The sequence below is a fragment of the Denticeps clupeoides genome, chromosome 2 (assembly GCF_900700375.1).
Source record: "Denticeps clupeoides chromosome 2, fDenClu1.1, whole genome shotgun sequence".
NCBI classification, from domain to species: domain Eukaryota; kingdom Metazoa; phylum Chordata; class Actinopteri; order Clupeiformes; family Denticipitidae; genus Denticeps; species Denticeps clupeoides.
Window position 1 is genome coordinate 5,373,019 of NC_041708.1, and position 22,671 is coordinate 5,395,689.

General features: G+C 41.3%; 1 protein-coding gene across 10 annotated transcripts in view; it reads left to right on the forward strand.

Moving 5' to 3' along the window:
• pcdh15b (protocadherin-related 15b) overlaps positions 1–22,671 on the forward strand; it is a 209,906-nt gene that overhangs the window by 138,203 nt on the left and 49,032 nt on the right. For all 10 annotated transcript variants that reach the window (XM_028964715.1, XM_028964706.1, XM_028964695.1 and 7 more), the window contains 3 exons: positions 6,954–7,082; positions 18,771–19,076; positions 20,735–20,959. In XM_028964715.1, coding sequence (XP_028820548.1) covers positions 6,954–7,082; positions 18,771–19,076; positions 20,735–20,959 — 660 coding nt within the window. The remainder of the gene's footprint in view (positions 1–6,953; positions 7,083–18,770; positions 19,077–20,734; positions 20,960–22,671) is intronic.

The following is a 22,671-nucleotide window of genomic DNA, read 5'->3' on the forward strand; positions in this document are numbered from 1 at the left end:
CTCAGCACCAAAATCATAAAACTAGGGATGCAGGGATTAACTGGTTTGACGGTTGGTCCACCATCAAGACTTCCCCATTGTCGCAATGTAAATTTATTTATATTTGGGTACCCAAAAATGCTAAAGGAGAAATCCAGGACCACAGTAAAGTTAGCAGTGGGCTCTGTATTTCACAGACATTGATGGATCCAACTTGGCTGGATGTCCTCTTACCCATTAAAGAAAAGCCAAGAAATTGCTCTGCTAACCCTAAACCCTAGCCTATTATTTACGACTGTGAAAGTGATCCAAGTGTGAAAGTGAATGATGTACATGGATTTACACATGCAGTTAGGCCCCAAGCTGAAAGGCAATATATTAATAAACACTGCTCAAAAAAATAAAGAGAACACAAAAATAAGACATCCTAGATCTGAAAAATATTCTTATTAAATACTTTCATATTTACATAGTTGAATGTGCTGACAACAAAATCACACAAAAATTATCAATGGAAACAAATTTATTTGGAGTCACACTCAAAATGAAAGTAGAAAAACAAACTACAGGCTGATCAAAATTTGAAAGTGATGTGATTGTCATTGTGAAACACGGCATAGCACATGGTGACACAACGAAATGTGTCTTCTTTTAACCCATCACCATTGGTGAGCAGTGGGCAGCCATGACAGGCACCCGGGGAGCAGTGTGTGGGGACGGTGCTTTGCTCAGTGCCACCTTAGTGGCACCTTGGCGGATCGGGATTCAAACCAGCAACCTTCTGATTACGGGGCCACTTCCTTAAACCCTAGGCCACCACTGCCCCTGTATGATAGCCTGTGTGCCCTCCACGTGGCTTAATGACCTCCGTACAATGACTGGGCACGCTCCTGATGAGGTGGCAGATGGACTCCTGAGGGACACGATTCCGCTAATTTTTTTAGCAGTGTATATTAAATCATTCCCAGTTTTCCATTTTGAACTTTTTTGAAATGTTGCATGCCATCAAAGTACAGAGAGGGCCTTAAATCGGAAAAACGAATGTATTATTTTCATTATCAAATAATTGTGAAATTGAGTTTATTTCTCAGACCATACCACCAAAATTTCTAATTGTTGCAACCTTATTTTGAACACATTCTTGTTTCAGAGGAGCAAAGAATTACCATGTCTCCAGTAGGGCTGCAACTATCGAATATTTTTGTATTCGAGTACTCGAGTACTGTTTTTTTCATTGAGTTCTGGAGTACTCCAATAAATTATACTATCAATAGTGTGTTACACCTCTTAATATGAGCAAGCAATTTCATTAGATCAAAGCTTAAAACTGGGTTAGTATTGGGTAGTAGTAGTAGCCTAATGGATAACACACCCGTGTTACACACTTGCCTATGAACCAGAAGACCCAGGTTCAAATCTTTGAGCAAGACACTTAACCCTGAGTATCTCCAGGGGCGCTGTACCTGTAACTACTGATTGTAATCTCTCTGTATAAGGGCGTCTGATAAATGTAAATGTTATTGGTTCCAGAACTAAGCCCATTTAATCAACTTTTCTGTGAAACATCTAAGATGTGCATGAAGAAAAAAAAAAATCAACTTCACAAACATCAGTTAACCTATTTGTCCTTAATTTTATTTTAATAAACAAGAAAAAGTGGTGTACCCCCTGCTATTGCCCACTTAAGTACAAAGGAAAATTTATGAGCCACTGTTTCAATACCAAAAGAAAACTATTGATTCTGAATATTGTCTCAATATTATCTGAATAAAATTGCCCTTGCAATTTTGCTGTAAATAGTTCCAGTGTTTAATTTCCAATGCCAATTTGCAACAAAAATGTTAAAATTATTATTCAGCTTGCTCAAATTCAACTCGTGAAATTCATGATGCTCCACTGTACTGATAACAGTTAGAATTTTTTGAAGTTCTCATAACCTCCTCGAAAAGTTAAATAAAAGCCCACCCACACTTAAATCTGATTGGCTTATTTTGCAAAGCAAACCAATCAGATTGCTGTTTGTCTATGGAATTGGAATCACACGCAATGATGAACACATACACACACACTCTCTCTCTCTCTCATTCTGTCTTGTGAGTGCATGATAGTCACGTGTCTCAGTTTAAAAGTAACAAAGACATGCACAAAAGATGCTAATTTCTGTCATCTTACCGATCGTGCAAAAAATGTCCTGCCCTACAACACAATCTACAAGTCAGTTAGCAATCATAAAAATTCAATACTTTGTAGAAGTTCAGAGTCTGCTTGGAGAAGTGCAGTTCACATGAGGATGCTTTCAGGTGCTGTAACCATTTACACACCAAAATCTTCATTTTCAGCTACTGCTGTAAAGCGTAAAATAAAAATTTAATTAAAACAGCCCATGTAAAACAATAATACCGGTGATGCGCAGTAGTCTACAAAACGGGAGTGATATGATAATAAATGGGCTTTGGTGACTAATTAAATAAAAAATATTTTTCTTTATTCGAATCACTCGAATACTCGTTTCAGCCCTCGTCTCCAGGAGATTTTACTCCTAATGCTGCAGGCTTAGATAGTAAAAGGGACTGTGTGAAGTTTATCGGTCTCTGAGAAGAGGGTGCAGGGTGACACTGGCACATCTCTTTCCCCTCTTTTATAGAGGTGGATATCAGGCCTGGAAATTGCCTAGGAATCACCATGGAGACCTACATTAGTGGGTCTGGCTGAACTTCAGTCACTTCGTTTCAGTCCGATGCAGAAAGCATAGACTGTGTGTACTTTATGCAACGCTGGCTTATTTGCACCTTTGCTACCTTCAGCTGGCAATCTTTTGCACCGGGTGCTCCATTTACGAGACATTAGGCAAGGAAATCACATGCCGTTGCGGCTTGTGCTTCACTCAGCATCTTGCAGCGGGTTGAAGGGCTTCGGCTCATGGAGAGCTACAAACGGTGTGTGAGGGAAAACCCAGCTGCAAAAAATTCACAAAAGCTGGAGCCACACATGCTGCAGAAGCAGCTGTCAAGAGACACCGCAATCCTTGGCTGTCATTGGGGTAGGACAGTTTAGAGTAACAATGCGATGACTCCTGTTCACAATGTTCCTGCTGAATCTCCAACCATCCATCAGCTGTCACAGACCAGAGGTACCCAGTCCGGCCCCTGGAGAACGTTGTCATCTTAAGCGATAAAACCCTGCACATTCATCATTGCAACGGCAAAACGCCGTAACGTTTTCATCCCATTGGGTTTTTTTTTACTCATTGATAATTCTAAGAAATTATCTGAGCCTTATTTAATGGCTGCGTTCTGCGATTCATGAACATACATTTTTAAATGAAATATCATTGGTTTTGGTGTGATAGTAATAGTATAGCTGAAACAGTTTCACCCAAATTCCATCAAGGTGTTAATCTGTTATTGGTTGAATATTTCAAACCTGTCATATGCATTATAACCATTTAATCCAATACATTCAAATACAGCAGGCCGTGACTTCCCTTTAAATATAATTCTGCCTTACTCATCTGCGTTTTTATTAGCCACATTGTGCAAACTGAAAAGACTCTACTACTATGAGGTTGCCTAGCAACATTTTATTGTGGAAGATAATGCAAAAATTGTTTATTAACATTAAAAGCTCAACTGGTATTACCACAGCAATACGTTCATTCAGTATGAGCTTTTGGCTGCATGCCTGTGACCACGGTTCACCATTACAGTAAAGTACAGTACTGAACTGTACAGCATCACCCACTCCCCGTGATGAAAACGTAACTTTTTGTTAGAAAAAAAAAAGAACAACTTGCATTAGTGATGTTGTTTATTTATTTATAGATTTATTTATTTATTGGAACTGTGTTTCCCCTGATTCCCACGTCACATGACCACAAAGGAACTGCCCAAAAAAACAGTTATTAGGTTAGTAAAGCAGAGTTAATAAGTAATAAAGAGCGGCAAGATTCTCTGCTGCCTTAGAAACCCAAGGGTGCAAGATGCCTGGAGTAATGTGCCATTTCATTTTCCTTTGTTTAATGCAATTTTGCCTGGGTTGGCAAATTAAGCCTCTGATTGGCCAATGACCAAATCATTGCTTCGTCAGCTCTGGGGCTCGTGAGGCAATGCGGCCCCAGAATGTCACTCGGCCGTCGCAGCGTGGTGGTTTGGTTATTGAGGCGATTAATAATTAAGTGCTCATTTAATGTTAATCCTGCACATTCGCATTGCTCCAGAGACGGTTCTGTCGATACCGACACGAGCTTGCATGACCCTGTTTTTTTTTTTAACTAATTTGTTCAAAAGGAAGCAAAGGGAAGCGGCCACTTGAGCATTTACATCTTCTCACAGAAATGGAAGCCCTGATCCTTTTAAACACTCCTTTTCCGCTCCAAACCATCTGTGATTGTGTTGCAGCTTATCGTCAGAGATCTAAGGGGAGAAGAATGAACGTACCAACCCCCCCACCCCCCCGCTGTGAGTAATTAAGCTGCGATGATGAAGATAAATGAACGGTTATGGTGAAAGACGGCCCGCCGTCGCTCATCTCCTCTCCTGGCGGCAGGGGCTAGGGTCGTAAACATCTCAGACGTCCACCATGTTTACACACAGCGGTGCATAATTAACCGGAGAGCCCAGAGTCCCGGGGACGGGCCAGTAAATCCGTAGCCATTAGCTGAGTGGCGGCCATAACCCCCGGCGTGGGGTTGCAGGCCTCTCACCTCCGCCTCCCCCAGCCAGGCAACGTCAGTGCCACCCACGGAGAGTTTGAAGGACCTCGGCGTTCTCCTCTCATGAAAGTCAGATATCCTCGACTCCCTCAGCACCCCGCCAGGGCCCGTAAGTTCTCGGAAAGCAGTGGCTTTTTTTTTTTTTTTAAACCGCAGTGACCTGTGCAGCGCGAATCTCCCTTGTAGTCGGTTATAATAATCCGGCCTTCACCACGCAGGAGGCGGGCGAACCGCGCACGCCTTCGCCAGCCACCGCACTCGACCTCCGTCCCTGGGGCCGCTGCTTCCCCCTGCGGCTGTGGAGTGGAGGCGTTAGAGGGTTGTGGAGCTCAAGTCCCACATGCGATGGGATCAGGTCCTTTAGGGAGCCTGACCGTTGCCACGGCCTTTTGCCCTAATGCATTCGGTCTTATGCAGCCTTGGCAACCGGGAGGGAAGACATGCAAATCATTTTCATTCAATTAAAGCTATTTTTTTGTGGCATGGAGCAAACTGGAATTCAGCATGTAGGCTGATACGGGACTGATACGTGTTTTATTTTAAGTAGTGTGATATTTTCTGCTACTCACTAGATTGAGATAGAAAGGAAGAAAGGAAATGCAAAGCAGTTTTGACTCACATTCTAGCACATTCTCCTAAATTGCTGCCAAGTCAGCATGCATAGTGACTACGGTGGCGAATTGCGGTTTCACGCTGCAATCGCACAGACTCCCTTGACATTCAGTCAAAGGAGGGACAATAAAAAAATAAAAACCTGAACCTGATCTCTGGCTGGCCTGTAGTGCCTGGCCTGCCCCCTCATAGCGTCTGGTGTGTGAAATGTGCCGTTTGATGATGAGGTGGTACGGGCAGGGAGAGAGAGAGAGAGAGAGAGGAGGGGGGGGGCATGATCAAACACGGCCGGTACGTAGCACTGCAGACCCCCCTCGGTGAAGGAAGACCCCCCCCTCAGGTCTTCTAATGATTTTCGATGCACCTGACAGGACCTGATTTGCCTGTGTGTGTGTGTGTGTGAGAGAGAGAGAGAGAGCGAGAGAGAGAGACTATGCTGCGGCAACTCCATTCATGACAGCCACCTTGAATAGCCATGTTAACCATTCAAATAAATAAAAAGTGGCAAAAAAAAGCAAAATACTCATTTTTAGAGCCAACTCCATGCCAGTGACCGTATCTGTTTGATGACAACTTTTAAAGGTTTACTGTTGTACTGTCATTACGGCATTTCAAACATGCTAATTGTGAAGTACTGCAAACGTCTGGATGTGTTGTGCACTGATATTTTCTAAATGCCTATGAAACATCATTTGCAAAATGCAATGAGGCATTCCTAGAATCATGGCCGGGCATGCTCAGAGCGCGCGAGAACTGTGGATTCCGAACTTTAGGATGACCCAGTAAACTTGGATTAAGAAACCTTGCAGGAATAAATTGGACTTTTGAAATTGATGTGTTTCCATTGGGCGTGTCCATGCAATTTGAGGGCTATTGGAAACGTAGTGACCGTTAGCAGTGCTGATGAATGGAATTTGCTCATGAAAGAATTTAACTGGTCTGGGAAATCTTTTCCATTGTGAACCACAGGCATAATGATGAGCCCCTGGCCCAGAGAAAGGGATATCATTGGCTTGAATTTAGTGAAAAAAAGAACTTCTGGAGATGGATTTCTGGACACCGTCAAATACCCGATATCCCACCTGCACCGGCGCGCCCTACTAATGTGGCCCAATGCTTCACGATGGCCCAGCACTTTAGTGTGCATGATTGTTTAACTTTTCTGCTGCTCTGTGTTGCGATTGTGACAAAGTTCACTTCTGAGTGAGTTCCCTTGAGCTTCAATTAAACACTTTTTAACAAGACACATTGAGTAAAAAAAAAAAACCCTTGATACTGCATTCATTTGGTACTTTTGCAACCAAGCCAGGGCTCTAAAATGCTAATTTGCTAGCAGCTGCGGAAATGTTTCATCAGGGCCCCATTCATGGCTTGATAATGAATGCAAATATGTTATCAATTTTACAAGATCTATGTAAATGAATCAGACAGAAAGAATGAAGGGTACATGTGTATGAAAGGCAGATGTGACTTGGTTCTGCAGGCAGGCTTAAAATTAATACAAATCAAAGAATTTATCTGATGATGTTCCACGCCGCTGACAGACGCATATCATTAGGAGTCTTGGAAAAAAGGAAGTAAATGTTGTCCAGAGTTGGTAGTTTTTCTGGGAACCTTTAGCCTCTCATTCTTTTTTTTTTTTTTTTTGTAGACGTCGACCACCACTGTGAACATTGTTGTCACCGACGTCAACGACAACGACCCCATCTTCAACCCTTCCCTCCCCACAAATCTCTCAGTTCTGGAGGAAGAGGCTAATGCTTTTGTGGGACAGGTGAAGGTGAGTCATTCTCATGTCATAAAGTCTGTTTTAGTGTTGTGTTGTTTGCGAACGATTCGTTCGAAAGAACAATTCTTTTTAGCGAACGTACAGAACTGAATCACTTCCTCAAGTGATTAGTTCGCTCCTCGGTTTAGTTGAGCTGTCAGGGAGGGAGGGAGGGTCCGCGCTTGTGGACTGCACCGCATCGCAGACACCTGAATGAATGAATTGATCGGTGAACTACACTCTCCTGAATCATTCTCCTCTGAGGGCCACATTTCTCCATCGCTTTAACACATTTAGTCTCCAGATAAACAAACCTAAAACGTTAGGCTGGCAGTAATGAGAAGAGCTGCAGCAGGCAATAGGCAGGAGCGACGGAGGGAGAGAGGGGTTCAAGATTTAAAGACTTTTATTTGTCACATGCATGGATAAAGGGTTTTAAACATAAATTGCTAATTATAAAACCAAAACACCAATTGACCAATAACATGCTTGAATAAATTATTACACTGATCTCAATTTAAAAGTATACAGTATTTTACTTTATCTTCATGAAAATAACTAATTTAAACTATTCATGTATTCCAAGTTCAGTATTTTTACACTGAAGGTTGATTGCATTTCACTGCAATTAACACGACAAATAATGTCCAATTTCATAGAAAAACAGTTATTCAGCCTTACTTATGAAAGCTAATCCATTGGGCTCTGGCTTGGAGTTTACAACAGTTAGCACAGCCCCCCAAAAAATGAGACATTGTCTATAATTCACATATTTACTTTGCTTGACCGTGCAACACGCATTGAAATACATCCTGAACTGCTCTGTTTTGACTGTGCATAGACATAAAAATAATTAAAATAGAATAAAGTGTGAAATAAAATAGAATAAAAGAAGAATAAGGCTAGTAAAAAGTAGTAAAACATCAGCAAGCCATAATGCAGGGGTGTACAATTCACAGCCTAACTACAGATCCCATAATGCAGTACTTCAGTTACCTTGCCGAACACAATCTTTACTTCGGCTGAATCTGTACAGGAGCATTTCCCACATCCAGCGCCGTGCAAACTCAGTGCATAGGGCATTCAGTTTGTGAGCAATGTGCATTATGGGATCTGTAGTTTGTGTGTAATAATAATACATCTAAATAAAGTGATCCCACGGGATGCAAGTTTGACGTGCTATAATGCAAGCAAATAGTTACGTTCAAGGCACAGATAAATAGTTATGTTTAAGATGGACACAGATGGATTCTATTAAAGTGCATTTTACTTTTATCCAAAGCATTGTGCAATGAACAGTGTAGCGGTAACAGATTGCTAGGTAGTGATTAAATGAGCAGTCAACAACAGTGAATATTCAGATGGTCAGGTTTGGTGGCATGTCCTGGTGTGTCTCTGAGAAAACGAACCTTAAAAAAATGTCTCCTTTCAAAAATCATGTTTTATTACAGCTGATGACCTAAGACCTAACCTGATGGAGCCTATTTTACTAGAGCGCAAACATAAAGGCAGAAACACTGTTGTTTAAGTTAAGCTTTTCAGGGTCGTCATAAATTTAGTTTAACAATAATTTGGTAAGTTTGACTATTTGTGGGGTTTTTTTGCAGAGAAATTTCAGAAAACATATGGTCATTTTCTGTAAAAAAAAAAACCCTGAGTGAATAGTGTGGAAATATCCATGTTTATCTGGCTTGTTGATGTTTTGAGTGGAAAAATACGGATGTAAATAGTGATAGAAAATCAAGGGCACTTGGACACATTTTCTGTGTCCACTTGTCCTCTTAAGTGCACGGTTCTTCAAATCACGGCCCTCCGGGTCGAAGCACTGTTTATTTCTAAGACTTTGTTTACCTACCATGAAGTATCTGGCTTCCAAGATCTATGCCTTTCCTGAACAAAAGACCTGGTCTTGGACTGAAGGTCCAGAGTTGAAGAACACTGCTTTAGGGTCACAGTGAGTAACCACTCAGATTCTGTCTATGTCTTGGCATTGGTGTAAACCAGACATCAAAAGAAAATGTAACTAGATCGGTTAACCCAGTTGCGGAGTAGCGTGAAGTGGGAAGGCCAATCTCTCCTTTACTATACGAATGCGTGAACGGATGTGGTAAGAGGCTGTTGCTGGGCGTACATTTTAAGCCAATTTTTATCTTGTGTGATAATTCTTTGAGTCTGACCAAATCACAGCTTGATCGTGTGCCATCCATTGTATAGTGTACATGATGTTCGAGCACCATTTCACCCTGCCTGACTCGGTCATGTCCAGCAATCGGCTTTGAGAATATCAGTTCTTATCAAGAGAATAACAAAAACTGTGAAATTTCTTGCCCACTATGAGGTTTGTGTCTGTGTCAGACACACACAAGCTTTTTGATGTGGCCTCACCTTTTTGTCATGTAAAGGTTGGGAATATATTTATAATGATAAATTATATGACCCCGCCCTCCCCCTCTTACATGAGTGTCGGACCATACAGTGTGCACACATAAATTGTGAGCTTTTGTTTTTCCTTGATTTTCAATTTATTTCAGTTGCTGAGGTGATTGTGTGAGCCTATCATCTTAGTCATTTCAAATTCAAATCAAATTCAAATTGTATTTGTCACGTACACAGTCATACATGGTATGATATGCAGGGAAATGCTGTGCGACTGCTATTGACCTCAATATTGCAAATATTGCAAGTATAAAAGATGTTACAAATATGCAATATTGCAAATATAAATAAATCGTACAAATTTACATTTTTAAACATAACTTTATATAAAAGTAGGGTGAAGGTGTGCAAATGTGTAAAATGAAGTCGTGCAAATGCCTGGGGGGATAGTCCAGAAGTTGTTAAGTGTATTAGTGTTCTGTCCTGTGTAGTGTTGTTGTGGTTGAGAGCTCGTATAGACTCTCTGTGTCGGCCTTCGAGGAGCAGAAGGTTTCGTGTAAAGTTGTAATCTGAGTATTTTTCTTGTCTTCTTCTAATCTTGACTCATGCAAACAGTGATGCACGTTGTCAACAACCAACATACGAGGCCAAGCAGGAAACAGGAGAGTAGTCATGTAATTAGTGACCCTGCAAGATCCATAAACTTGGCCTGTGACTGGTGTCTGACAGCGTTCCCACCACCATCATCAACACAAAATTAGAGACTATCAAAGAATTCTGTCCATCCCTCCAGTAGAGGAAAAAGAGAATGGATCATTTGTGACTCACAAAATTACCACATGCTGTTTACATTTACATTTCTGTTCGCACTTTAGAGTGCAACAAATCCATTAATTTCCAGTACATTTGTGCCCTCAGAGCCCATAATCGCACAGGAGCTCAATTACTCCGAAGAGCATCCACTGACTACACTGTTATCATTGCCAACTAGCATCATCACCAAGCACCAAGCAGTGATTTTAATGTTCTTCACTTTTCTAGTGACTTGTATTGAACGTCCCCTCAATTGCAGACGAAACACTACAAACAGTCAGTTGTCAACCCTCCCATCTGGCGTCTCGGCCAGGTACAGCCTCAATTCCCTTCACAGCCAGCGGTGTCTGTGATCACAGTGGATGACCACATCATTTCCAGTCCGCCGTGTCACCTTGGTTCACTGGCCTGTAGTTTTGGGTCTGTGCTGTGTCACCCATGGGACCATCTAAGAGCTACCTGCGAGCTGCCCTGCCAACCACCCGATTGTTCCAGCCCTCTATTGCACACTTCACATCTCATTTTTTTTAGGACTGCATGATAGAAATGCATGTAATTAGTTTCACTGACGATGATCAGGGACATCCCATAATGAGAGGCTTTATTTGGTTCTGTCAGACAACGAGGAGTGGTAATTAGTTGCAAATTAATAGGAGATGTGGTTTGTGTGTAGAATAATCTCAGAGAAAAAGCAACACCGTTTATTAGCTTATCAACATAATGTGGAGCCCTTGTGTTGTGTACCCACTCCATCGATTATCTGAGTAATCAATTATTTGATTGATTAATTGAAAGGTCCTTAGTAAGGAACATTGGTGGAATGTAACAAAGTATTTGTACTTCTGTACTGTACTTAAGTAAATTTTTACGTTGTTGTACTTTACTTAAGTAAAAATAATAATGCATACTTTTTATTTTACTCCATTACATTTTGCGGCAATTATCTGTACTTTCTACTCCACTACATTTCTACAATTTATGCCGTTACACAATTTCCTCAAAATCTTGCATGAAAAAATTGTTCGCCTATTGCATTCTGGCATTGTTTGCCATTTCCAACCAATCAGGATTAATTATCCAATGATGGCAGAGCGCGCGTCAGTTAGCAGCATGAGCTGGTAGACGAGACATTCAACATGGACCCAGAGCTGCATCAACTGATCTCTGAATCACAAAGAAATCCTTGGCCGGATTTAAGAAATTGTCACGTGGGGGCTGGACATGGCGAGGAAGGAGGACGCATATGCACGACTTGACACGCCAGGGGTTTAATACAAACTGCACACGACAAGCGAACATTAACACGCAGTGACCTGACGGCGAACAGACACGAACAAGGAGAGCTTTATACAGTTATATTAATAGACACCAGGTGAACACGATCAGGGAACATTACACAGGACGAACATGAAACTCCGGAGTCACCCCTGCCGGTCCGGATCATGACAGAAATTTATTTGAGTACAAAGGATAAAAGAATGAGTCCTTGAGATTTCTTTGCATCCCATGCCTGCCTCAACATAAAGAATTGTTGGCATTTAAAAACTCCCCTTCAAATTTGAAAAAACATATAGAGGTAAGCTATGCTATGGTATGCTATGCTTTTGGGTATGTTATGACATGTTATAATACTATTATCTAGCGAAATGTATGCTGACATACAGAAATAGTATAAAAATCACACCAGTGTAGCTTCATTATTTTTTTAACACGGTGGTAGGATAAAACCGGTTTATTAGCTCAGAGAAGATAGCTTAATGTCTTTGCTAGCATAATGTTCAGCTCAGTGTTGTGCCAGTTCACACTGAAAAAGAACTAGTTCACGTTCATAGTTCATTTTTTAAAATTTTGAACCAAGTTCACAGCTCAAAAAATGAACTAGTTCATGTTCGTTCTTTAGTTTTATTTTCTTTTTTAACATTTTCAATACAACGTCCTTCTGTCTGAACCTCCTTCAGTCTTCTTCTATCTGTCATACCTAGTAGATAACTTGTCATCCACATAATTCTAAGGTACACACAGTACTGCAGAGTGCACACACAATAAGCACACCAAACTTTCCAATACACATATACTGTATAATTGCTTGTAATTATTACGACCAATGACATCAGTACAGGCATAAGTCAGTATATGTACTATGCTTTTACAAAATGGCACACCCCAGATGCTGAGACTTTTACTTAAAAAAAAAATACTTTAAAGTAAATTTAAAAGTAAGTACTTAGGACTTTTACTTAAGTAAGATTGTTGATGTAGCACTTCTACTTTTACTTGAGTACATATTTTGCAGGTTACTTGTACTTTTACTTAAGTACTAAGCTTCAGTACTTCCTCCACCACTGGTAAGGAATGATAGGACGATGCAGCAGAGTTTGTGATCTCCTATGCACCTCGCCTTCATCTTGATAATCCTTCAGGCTCCTCCCCTTTTCCCAGGGGCAATCTTCTCTGGACCGGCTCCAAAGTACATCATCCCACAAGCTCGCCTCCGGCCTGCATCGCACAAGTCCTATTAGTATCCTGTAAGATGTATGGAGATCTTACAGCTCAATTTATGTGCTGTACAAGATGATAGCAGATCATATTATAGCATCTTTTACCATTCAGATTGGCCTTTGTGGATATAGTGGGTGGTAAATGGATTATTTACCATAGACTCTTTTTGGTAGTATGTTTGCATTTTTGTAGGTGTGCTTGTGTTTACTAAAATCTGTTTAGAAGAACACCGTAAGGTCATTTAAGAAATGTTAATAAAATGCATATTGCTTTAGGCAGAGAAATCCTGTAGCTTCAGGCAATATCACAGAGCCCCACCTCATAGCTTTTTGCACAGCCGATATGACACCTTGTAATGACTAGACCAACAGCAGCTCTTACACCTTATATTGCAACTCTGAACAGTTCTTGACACACATTTTACACTTCACAGCACATTACTGTATACCACAATATATACAGCAGCATAAACAGTAAAATGTTACCTTGCATCTAACATATTATTCTTCATCGTGCCTTAAAATCCTCATATTACATGCCTGTCTTTCTCATTTTATACCTTGTAGTCTTTTATATTACTTTATATTACTAATATTGCACCTACAGTCTTTATAGTCTAAGCACTGTTTATTTCTGGGAGTTTGTTTACCTGCCATCAAGCATCTGGTTTCCAAGGCCAGTCCTTTCCTGTACAAAATACCTGGTCTTGGACTGAAGGTCCAGGGTTGAAGAACAGTGAGTAACCACTCAGATTCTATCTATGTGTTGGCATTGGTGTAAACCAGACAAATGTAACTAGATCGGTTAACCCACTTGCAGAGTAGCGTGAAGTGGGAAGGTCAATCTCTCCTTTACTCTACGGATGCGTGAAGGGATGTGGTAAAAGACTTTTTCACTCGTGTGATAATTCTTTGAGCCCGACTGAATCACAGCTTGATCGTGTGCCATCCATCATACAGTGTACATGATGTTCGAGCAAGAAATTCAACCTGCACCTATATATTGCACCTATAGTCTTTACATAAATGGGAAACTGACCCATAGTGTATTACATTACCTACACCACACTTCATAGTGTCTTATATTACCCATATCACACATCGTAGTGTGATATGTGTCTTCATATTACAGGTATATCGTTGTGTATTGTATTTCTCAAATTACTCCTCATAGTGTCTTACGCTTCTCATAATATACCTCTTATACCTTTATACCTTTTTGTGTATTACATTACCCACATACCTCGTCAAGTCTCATATTACATTATTGTGCCTTATCCTACTCACCGCATCTTAAATTACTCACATTTACCTCAAAATATTTATTGTTCATAATATGCATTACATCTTATAGTTTTTACACCTAATTGAGTTTACAGAAAAAAAAGACCTCACATATAATGCTGCTGTATAACATCTCAGATCTGTCGTTACAACTCATATTACACCTCATAGTGTCTAACATTCTAAAAGCTGTTCTCATATTATAGACTACAACAATCATAAACTTATATTACTCATTATAGTACCCCATAATACTTATTTTACAGTATACCATGTTATAAAACAGCTCAAAATAACTCAAAGCAGCTCATGTTACACCTCAGAGCATATACCATAAATTAAATTAAACCATAAATTAAATTCCCAGCAGTCAGTTTTCACCATATGACAGCTTACATTACACAACTGTCTCTCAGTACAGCTGACTGTGCCTCACACGGCTGTAATTTGCCTTGTCTCCAGCATATTATGTTACAGTAGATCATACACAGTCCCTTAATTTTCCTATAAATTACACATCATAGCACTTAATGCCACGAAGAACGTCCACTCATCTGCACATGGATCAGTGTCGGGGTGACCTCTACCCGGAATTCTTCTCTTCATGGGCCCCGTAGCGATGGCAAAGCCTCATAGGTGGCCCCTAAGCCGAACGTAAGCCGAGCATAAGCCTCACCTGCTAAATGCTGCCTGACGTGCGTTTAATTTGCTGTGGTTTGTGGATCTGTCTGTACCTCATTAAATCCCGTCCTGAGCTCTCACCGTTGTCAGACAAGTAGTGTGTGTTTGTTAATACTGGCTGAGTCAGGTGGCTTTTTGTGCATGTGTGTGTGTGTGTGTGTGTGTGTGTCTGTCTGTGTCTTGTTCAGTAAAGCACCTGTCCAATCAACATTAATAACAGTTTGTGGTGTGACTGGACCAATGTGTGCATGCGTGTATGTTTTCCGAGGCTGCATGAAAAACCTGGGTACCAATCAAGTTGCTAATTGGACACAATGTGACACCGAATCTTATTTTCTCCTGTCATGATGCTGCTGAAACTGCAGTGGAGTCAGTTCTGACAGGGCTGGGCGATGTCTACGGTGAACCTCTGTCTTGGTTTATATAACTGGTTTATATAGCTTACAGTGTGCTGTTGTGCTTTATTCTTTTATTTTGATTAATAAGTGTCATTCATTTAGGGCAGTCAAAATAAAGACATTAATAACTTATTGATGTCATGCATTTTAATGCCTCTATTTTTCTTGTGATTGCCTGTGCCCTCATGGTTAATGTCTGAATAAAAGAGGCATTATGGATCTAGTTAAATACATAGAAGTATAGTATAGTAGTCTAGTATAGTAACTTATGTGTAACTTTATTAACACTATTAAGAAACCATTATTTTTATTATAAGAAAACATGAGTAACACTTGAGTAAAGATTAAAGCCAGACACGTTTAATACCTCAATTACTTCAAATTGACAACAGTGAATTGGAGAAAAACTGCTGCATAATTGTCCACCAGAGTTTTTAAATATTCCTTAAAGGTTACTGAACATATTGTCAACAAGTGAAACACTTACGGTCATTTCTTTCTGAAGCACAGACGAAGCGAATCACGATAGATTATGCAGGGTCGTCAGTGTTGCCAGATCCTGAGTGTTCAAGTATTGTATCAGCAGCTTAAAATGATTGTATTTTGAGAAACACACACAATTTTCATTCTGACATTGCTCACACATAACACATATTATGCATATTATAGTGTATAATGCAACTTTTACCTACAAAAACACCTCTGGGCAGAACAGCGTCTCTACTTGTGTCTAGTGCAGGATAAGTCCCTACACTGAACAGGCAATAAATCATTTACACTTTGCAACAGTGACAGAAAGCTTTACTGCTATTACTGCGCTTAAATGCTTAAACCGCTGATCAGGGGTGTCATACTCAATTACACAAGGGGCCAAAACTTATGGGATTGCTACTGAAGCACTGCTTTTGGGGCAGTGGTGGCCTAGCAGTTAAGGAAGTGACCCCGTAATCAGAAGGTTGCCGAATCCCAAATGCGGAATCCCACTGAGGTGCCACTGAGCTCCCCGGGCGCCTGTCATGGCTGCCCACTGCTCACCGAGGGTGATGGTTAGAAGCAGAGGAGACATTTCGTTGTGGCACCGTGTGCTGTGCTGCACAGCACAATGTGTGCACAATGTGTCTGCACAACCAGAAAACAGACATCTGTAGCTCATGGTGCTAATGAAGTGACTAAGCCATAAACTGAACAAGTAAAATTGTCGTACATTTTGGGATTCTTGTAATTATTGGGATTCTTGTAATTACGTATGTCGTACAGAGGGTAAAATTATGGTACAAATATGGTAATTATCAAACATCTGTGTCACACCCGAGGTTTTTGCAGGATAGACGATGGATGCCGAGGGTGAAGAACAAGTGAACAATTTATTGTGGGGTAACACAAAAGAGTCAATAAGCAGAAATCAACCAAAACGGCATGCGCTGATTAAAGTCTCTTCTGCTGCTGCAACTGGATTCATGCAGGGCTGCCTGCTAGTCCACTTCTACAAGTGCTACGCCTTGCAGGCGGTGAGAACAAATGTCCCAGTTCATTGCTGCACAAATGACCTCCTGTATCGGATCGATCCTGTATCAGAAACAAACGTATGCATACACAGCACAAACCAGTCAGGGGACGCACGAGACACAGGGAACACCTCGGTAATTAGGTTGGAGATCAGCTCTGTAGTCTCCAGGTCACGTGGGCCTTTTGTAGGGGAGCGGATGTGACACAACAAGCCACGCCTGACGTTTGTTACACCGGTGTATCCATGCCGAAGGGACATGAGGAGGGGAATGTGGTTATTTACCCACAACCCGGAAGTGGCAGAGAGGTAACAGCAAGTGCACACTACAGGATTGGGATTTACCAGGGCGCCCATGGCAACCAACAAGCACATGCAATCACAAGAAAAATAGAGGCATTAAAATGCATGTCATCAATATGTTATTAATGTCTTTATTTTGACTGCCCTAAATGAATGATACTTATTAATCAAAATAAAATACTGCAATTTATATAAACAAGTTATACAAACCAAGACTGAGGTTAATTGTAGACTCAAAATGGCTGTAATTCGTCACCAAGTCTGAATTTCAGAAAAAAGGCTTAAGATACAGAATTAATTGACCACTAAGGCTGGTAAGGCTTAATAAATGTTTAAATAATCACAGAGAACATGAATGCTTTTATCATGGGGCTCTTAGATGTTCTTCAGCATATTTGTGGGATATTTTCACCCCATCTCTCTGCCACTCTTACTCTTTATAAATAGAAAATAGTTGGGAATTATTGCTGTCCCAGTGTTTGTATCTTCCTTTATAATCAAAGGCTTGGAAAGCTTCAATTTTTTTTTTTTTTATACCTTAACAGAGATTTTCTGTGCCCTTAATGACATGAAATATGCATCCAATTTGAAGATTGTGCTGTGTCACGGACACTAATGTATGTGGACCCCTTTTATGTCATAATTAGGCAGAAATTAGCCTAATTGTGGTAGTATGTCCACTGTAATCATGTCCTTTTGTGCATGTCCTTTTTTGTCTCGTACATTTCCGCTAATATTGCTAGACAGTACTTCTTGTTCTGACATTTAAGTGCAATTTCAGGGGCTCTGTCTGTGTTTGTTCTAAACATCACAGGGGTCCTGGTGTATAATGGCCTCCTATTGATCATACCCTTCTTCTTGCTCTCTTTTTTTACTTACCGAGTGTATGGCTGAATTTTTTTTTCCCCTCGTGGAGAGACAGTCTGCGAGTTGGATCTTATCGGAAGGAGGCACAAGACCCACGCCCAGGCATTTCAAATGAAATTTGTGGCTATGAATGGCGGGTTATGGTTTACACTAATACATGTGGCCCTGACACCTGCAGCGAACGCAGAGATATCTCATGTAATATTTCCATGGATGTGTGTTATTCTGGATGCAGATGGCAATCGCTGAATTATTAATCCGCCTTAATGTAGTTCCCACGCTGCCCAGTGAGAGAGGGGGAAAAAAATCTGCTTGAAATGATAAATAATAAATAAACAACAACAGGCTGTTTGAACATCTTAGTTCTTAAAGGGTAGCTGTTGATGTTCTTGCAGATTTATCGACGGGTGTTGAGGTAAGTTGCAGATTTAGTATCCTAGAGATCCCAGTTTTACGCTGGTGATGGCAGGATCGGTGGGCCAGTGTGTGAAGTACCCTGTGAAGTGTGAGGTGGGTATGTTGGTGTGAAACTGGGTGATAGTTGGTAGAGTATAGTTGAGTATGGTTAGGTTGTCTGTTATTGGAGATATTTCAAGTGTGTGAGTGATTCACATCATAGTTGGATTGGGTGAAGCACCCTAGTGGTTTCCATACCACACATAAAGGGTGGGAGTAGCCTAGTGAGTAACGCACCAATCTATGAATCCGGAGACCACAAAGTCCCAGGTTCAAACCCCACCTACTGAGTCACCTACTGAGTCAGGGGGACTGTCCCCGTAAATACTGCTTGTAATTCGCTCTGGACAAGGGCTTCTGATATATGCCATGAATTGGATCTTTGGTGTTTTGTTAAAGTTGCATGCTTAGTACCTCAGAGACCCACGTTCTAGATCCAATGGGTTGACTGCTCACTCTCTTTCCTAGAGAAGAGTTTGTGTCGCTAACCCTCTCCATTGCTCCCTCTCCCCTCTTTCAGGCTAGCGATGTGGACGCAGGCGCGAACGGCCAAGTCAGCTACCGGCTCCTTAACCACGCTGGGCTCTTTCGCATCAACACCAACGGCAGCATTTTTACCGGAGTCCCGCTGGACCGTGAAGTCAGAGGCCAGTACGAGCTACTGGTGGAAGCCTCGGACGGGGCGCTGGACCCCCGTCGGACCACTCTCCTCCTGATCGTCACGGTGCTGGACGTGGATGACAACAGCCCGGTGTTCTCCCAGCCATCTTACAGCGCAGTTCTGCCTGAGAACAGTCCAGCAGGGGCAGTCATCCTGCAACTCAGCGTGAGTTTAATGCTCGGATCATGATCCTACAGATGGGCAAATAGTTACCAATACTAAAAATAAAAAATGCGTCAGGGTGGACACAGCATGACTCAGCGAGGCGTGGCTTTCTTGTTAAACCACGTATTCCTGTTTATCTTGCATGTTGCATCTCCATCGGCCAAAGAAAGTCGTGTAGGCATTAAAAATTCATAGAGCTCTTCAGCTTTCAAACTGTCTTAAGTAATAACCACAGAAAGATTATGATTGCTGTGTAGCCATATAACTCTTGCGAAATGTGTACTGACGGATAAATAATGAATATTTAATATAGCCAGGCCACTATCACATAATTGTCCATGGAGTAAATGATCGATTACGCCAGTAAATCAGAACGGCTACATGAATAATTCAGTTTTGCCACATATAATGGTGGAGGAGAGGACATTCTGAATACGGACGTTGTGAATTATTACTGATGGGATGAGCAGGAATCTGCGATCAGTACGAGGATGGTTTGGGTGGTCCTGTCACCTGACGTGTGATGGTGCCATGGCTCACATTTGGGGATTTATTGAAGTTGTTGTCGGTTCCAGGTGCAAATCCACATTGGTGAATAATTCACATCTTTTCCATTCAGTGGTCATTTCACCCTGTCGATTGAACGCAAATGAAGGAAAAGTGGACTCTCTCTGTACTTCCATGGAAGGGGGGGTTGTGGGAAATGGGGCCAAAGCCCTGTTCCCAGAGTGATGTAGGGATTAGGTTTTGGGATTACAGTCCAAGATTAGGGTTGGTTAAGAAAGTGATGTGAGTGATAGTGTGATTAGGGGTGAGAGGCTATTCTGTGGGATAAGGGTGACCCATTGTGAAGTATTTAGGAAGACAAAAATACTTTTAATATTTAAATATTTAATATTTTAAAATATTTTTAATAATGATGTTGGATACCAATATGTCTAATGTATCAAGCAATCAAAATATTGCAATTTAAAACTTTTTATTTTTTAAATATTATTATAAATAAATTTTTAAAAGAATAATAATGATTGATTGATTATCATTAATTATACAATTTTAAGTAGTATTTCCGCACCCTGCTTTGCAATGTCAAATTTCCGGATGCTTGTTGGTCATTTTGGTTTGAATTTTGCACACATTTGTTGAGCACGTTTCTACCCGTTTTGCGCTATTTGTCTCAGTAGGGCGTGGCAGCCATGACTTGGTGAGAGTTTGTGGGGATGGTTGGGGATTAGGGATTGCTGTCAGGGTGAGTGATTACCAGCAAAGGCTCACACCTCCAGCAAAGGGGATTAAATCGCCCGATTTCATCTCAGACACTTACTTTTTTTTTGGTCATCTGAACATAAGAGAGAGCTGTTTTAAATGTATAAATAAAAATATCAAATTCTACTCTGAAAAGGAAAAAGATGGTCTTCAGTTATTAAATTAAAAGTTTAAAAAATTCCAACAAAACCATTTGTGTTATTTTTCTCTTTTAAAATAAAGCGCTTGCTTGGCTTCCAGAAGTTGTTTTGCACAGAAATTGGCAGCGAGTGTGTGTGTGTTTGTGTGTGAGTGTGTGTGTGTGTTGAATATTATGTGCTTCATTGACTCGATTGGCTCTGATGAGCGTGGGTCTTTCCTGAGCGCGTTTCTTATTTCCCCCGTGTCCCCAGGCTACTGACGTCGACCTGGTGTCCAACGTGACATACAGCATTCGCACGGAGGAGGCCAGGGCGCTGTTCGCGGTAAACCCGGTGACTGGAGAGCTGTCCGCCCTGCAGCCGCTGGATTTTGAGACACTGCCGCCGTCGGCGACCACGCGCACGTTAGTGGTGGAGGCACTGGACAGTGGCGGCCGGATGCCCCCGGGCCTGGCCACCGTCACAGTCAAGATAACGGTGAGAACCCACGCTCCAGGCTCCCTCAATGTCTCTTCCATGAACTAGGCAGGCGAATAAAAAACCAAACAAATCATTTTTCATGAACTTGTGCTGCCTCTGACATCATGTGACTCAGCTTTTCCATAGACCGAGCAAAAAAAAGAAGAAAAGATGAATGGTTCCACCTCCATTCCTCATTTTTCATCTCTGTCTCTCTGAGACGGAGGGGAAAAAAACTGGCAGATTGATAGTGCATTACAGCCAAGCTCTTTTGGGGGCTGCGGATGTCCACCCCATTGGACAACGATCCTGTTTTGCATATATTCTGACAGTCTGATTTATTACCACTTGGATCATTAAGCACAAGAATTTGAGTGAATGACAGTTCGACTGTGTTCAGGTAAAAGCGTTTGGCGAAGCATTCCGAGGTGAAATCTGGAGAGTTTACTGTATTCTAGTATTATTTTTAAATACAGGAAAAACTTTTAGCTGATTGGTGTCAATTTAAACCGAATAGTTTCCTCGTTTTATATAGGATAAAGCATGTTGGGAACATTTGTAAATGTGAAGTCAATTTGAATTGGCTGATAATCAATGAGCTGTTAATCCATTTGCAGGTTTGGTGGGGTGGTGGATGTAGTTCCTAGATGACTGTAATATAGGGTTTGTTTACTCCCATGGTGTATCTCCTGGAGCATGAATGAATAAGGCAGTGTTGGCCTAAGAGAAACAAGCAAAATGACTTGTTTTGTCTGAATGACTAAAATGTGATCCAGCCAGCAGCGTAAAGTCAAGAAATTGCAAATGGGGGAATAATTGGACTTCAGTCGTTACCTCTCCTTCCGAAAAGACTGCATGAGCATTAAAAAAAAAGAAAAATCCATTAACAGGTATAAAGAAGAAAGAGCTGTTTGCTAGTTATTTGTATGTTGGAGAGGAGGAACTAACAACCCACCCTTTTTTTTACATTGACAGCATTTATGAGACGCCCTTATCCAGAGCCAGTCCCCCCTGGAGCAGCTTAGGGTTAAGTGTCTTGCTCAGGGACACAATGGTAGTAAGTGGGATTTGAACCTGAGTCTTCTGGTTCATAGGCGAGTGTGTTACCCACTAGGCTACTAGTGGGTAGGTGTATAATTATTTCTGGCACCCAGAAGGTGAATTTATGAACAGCGGTTAAAATGGGAGGAGCCAAGGAGGCTGATTGACAGCTGTCGCACTCCCTACCTTCTCAATACCCACATTTCCTAGGTTCCACCTCTGTTCTCCGCACAGGGTTTGTGCGGTGCACATCACAAACGTGACCTCTGCTGTAGACATCTCCGGACACGCCCACTACCAACCAACTACCAATAATCAGTGATTTAATTACATTATTGTGATGACTGAAGAAGTGAATGTGAAACCAGTGAACACGCCCCACATGCTACATGTTCTATATATATGCAGTTATAATTTATTAGATTGCTGAGTACTTCCAAGGACATTCCGTAACGAAGTGAGTGAGTGCTGCACAGCGGGAGGAGGTGTAATATGGGTAACTGAACTCTGCTGGCCTCTCCTTGGACCTGAAGAGCTGGCTGCATTAGAATATTGAGGTTCTGGAGTGTTTTTTTTTTTAATTCCCTATATTGTTGTGACCCCCTCAGTGACTATTAAATTTTTGTTAGGATAGCTATCCTTTCGCACCATAGCCTCAATTTGAATGTCGCTGATGAAGCCAGGTTTTT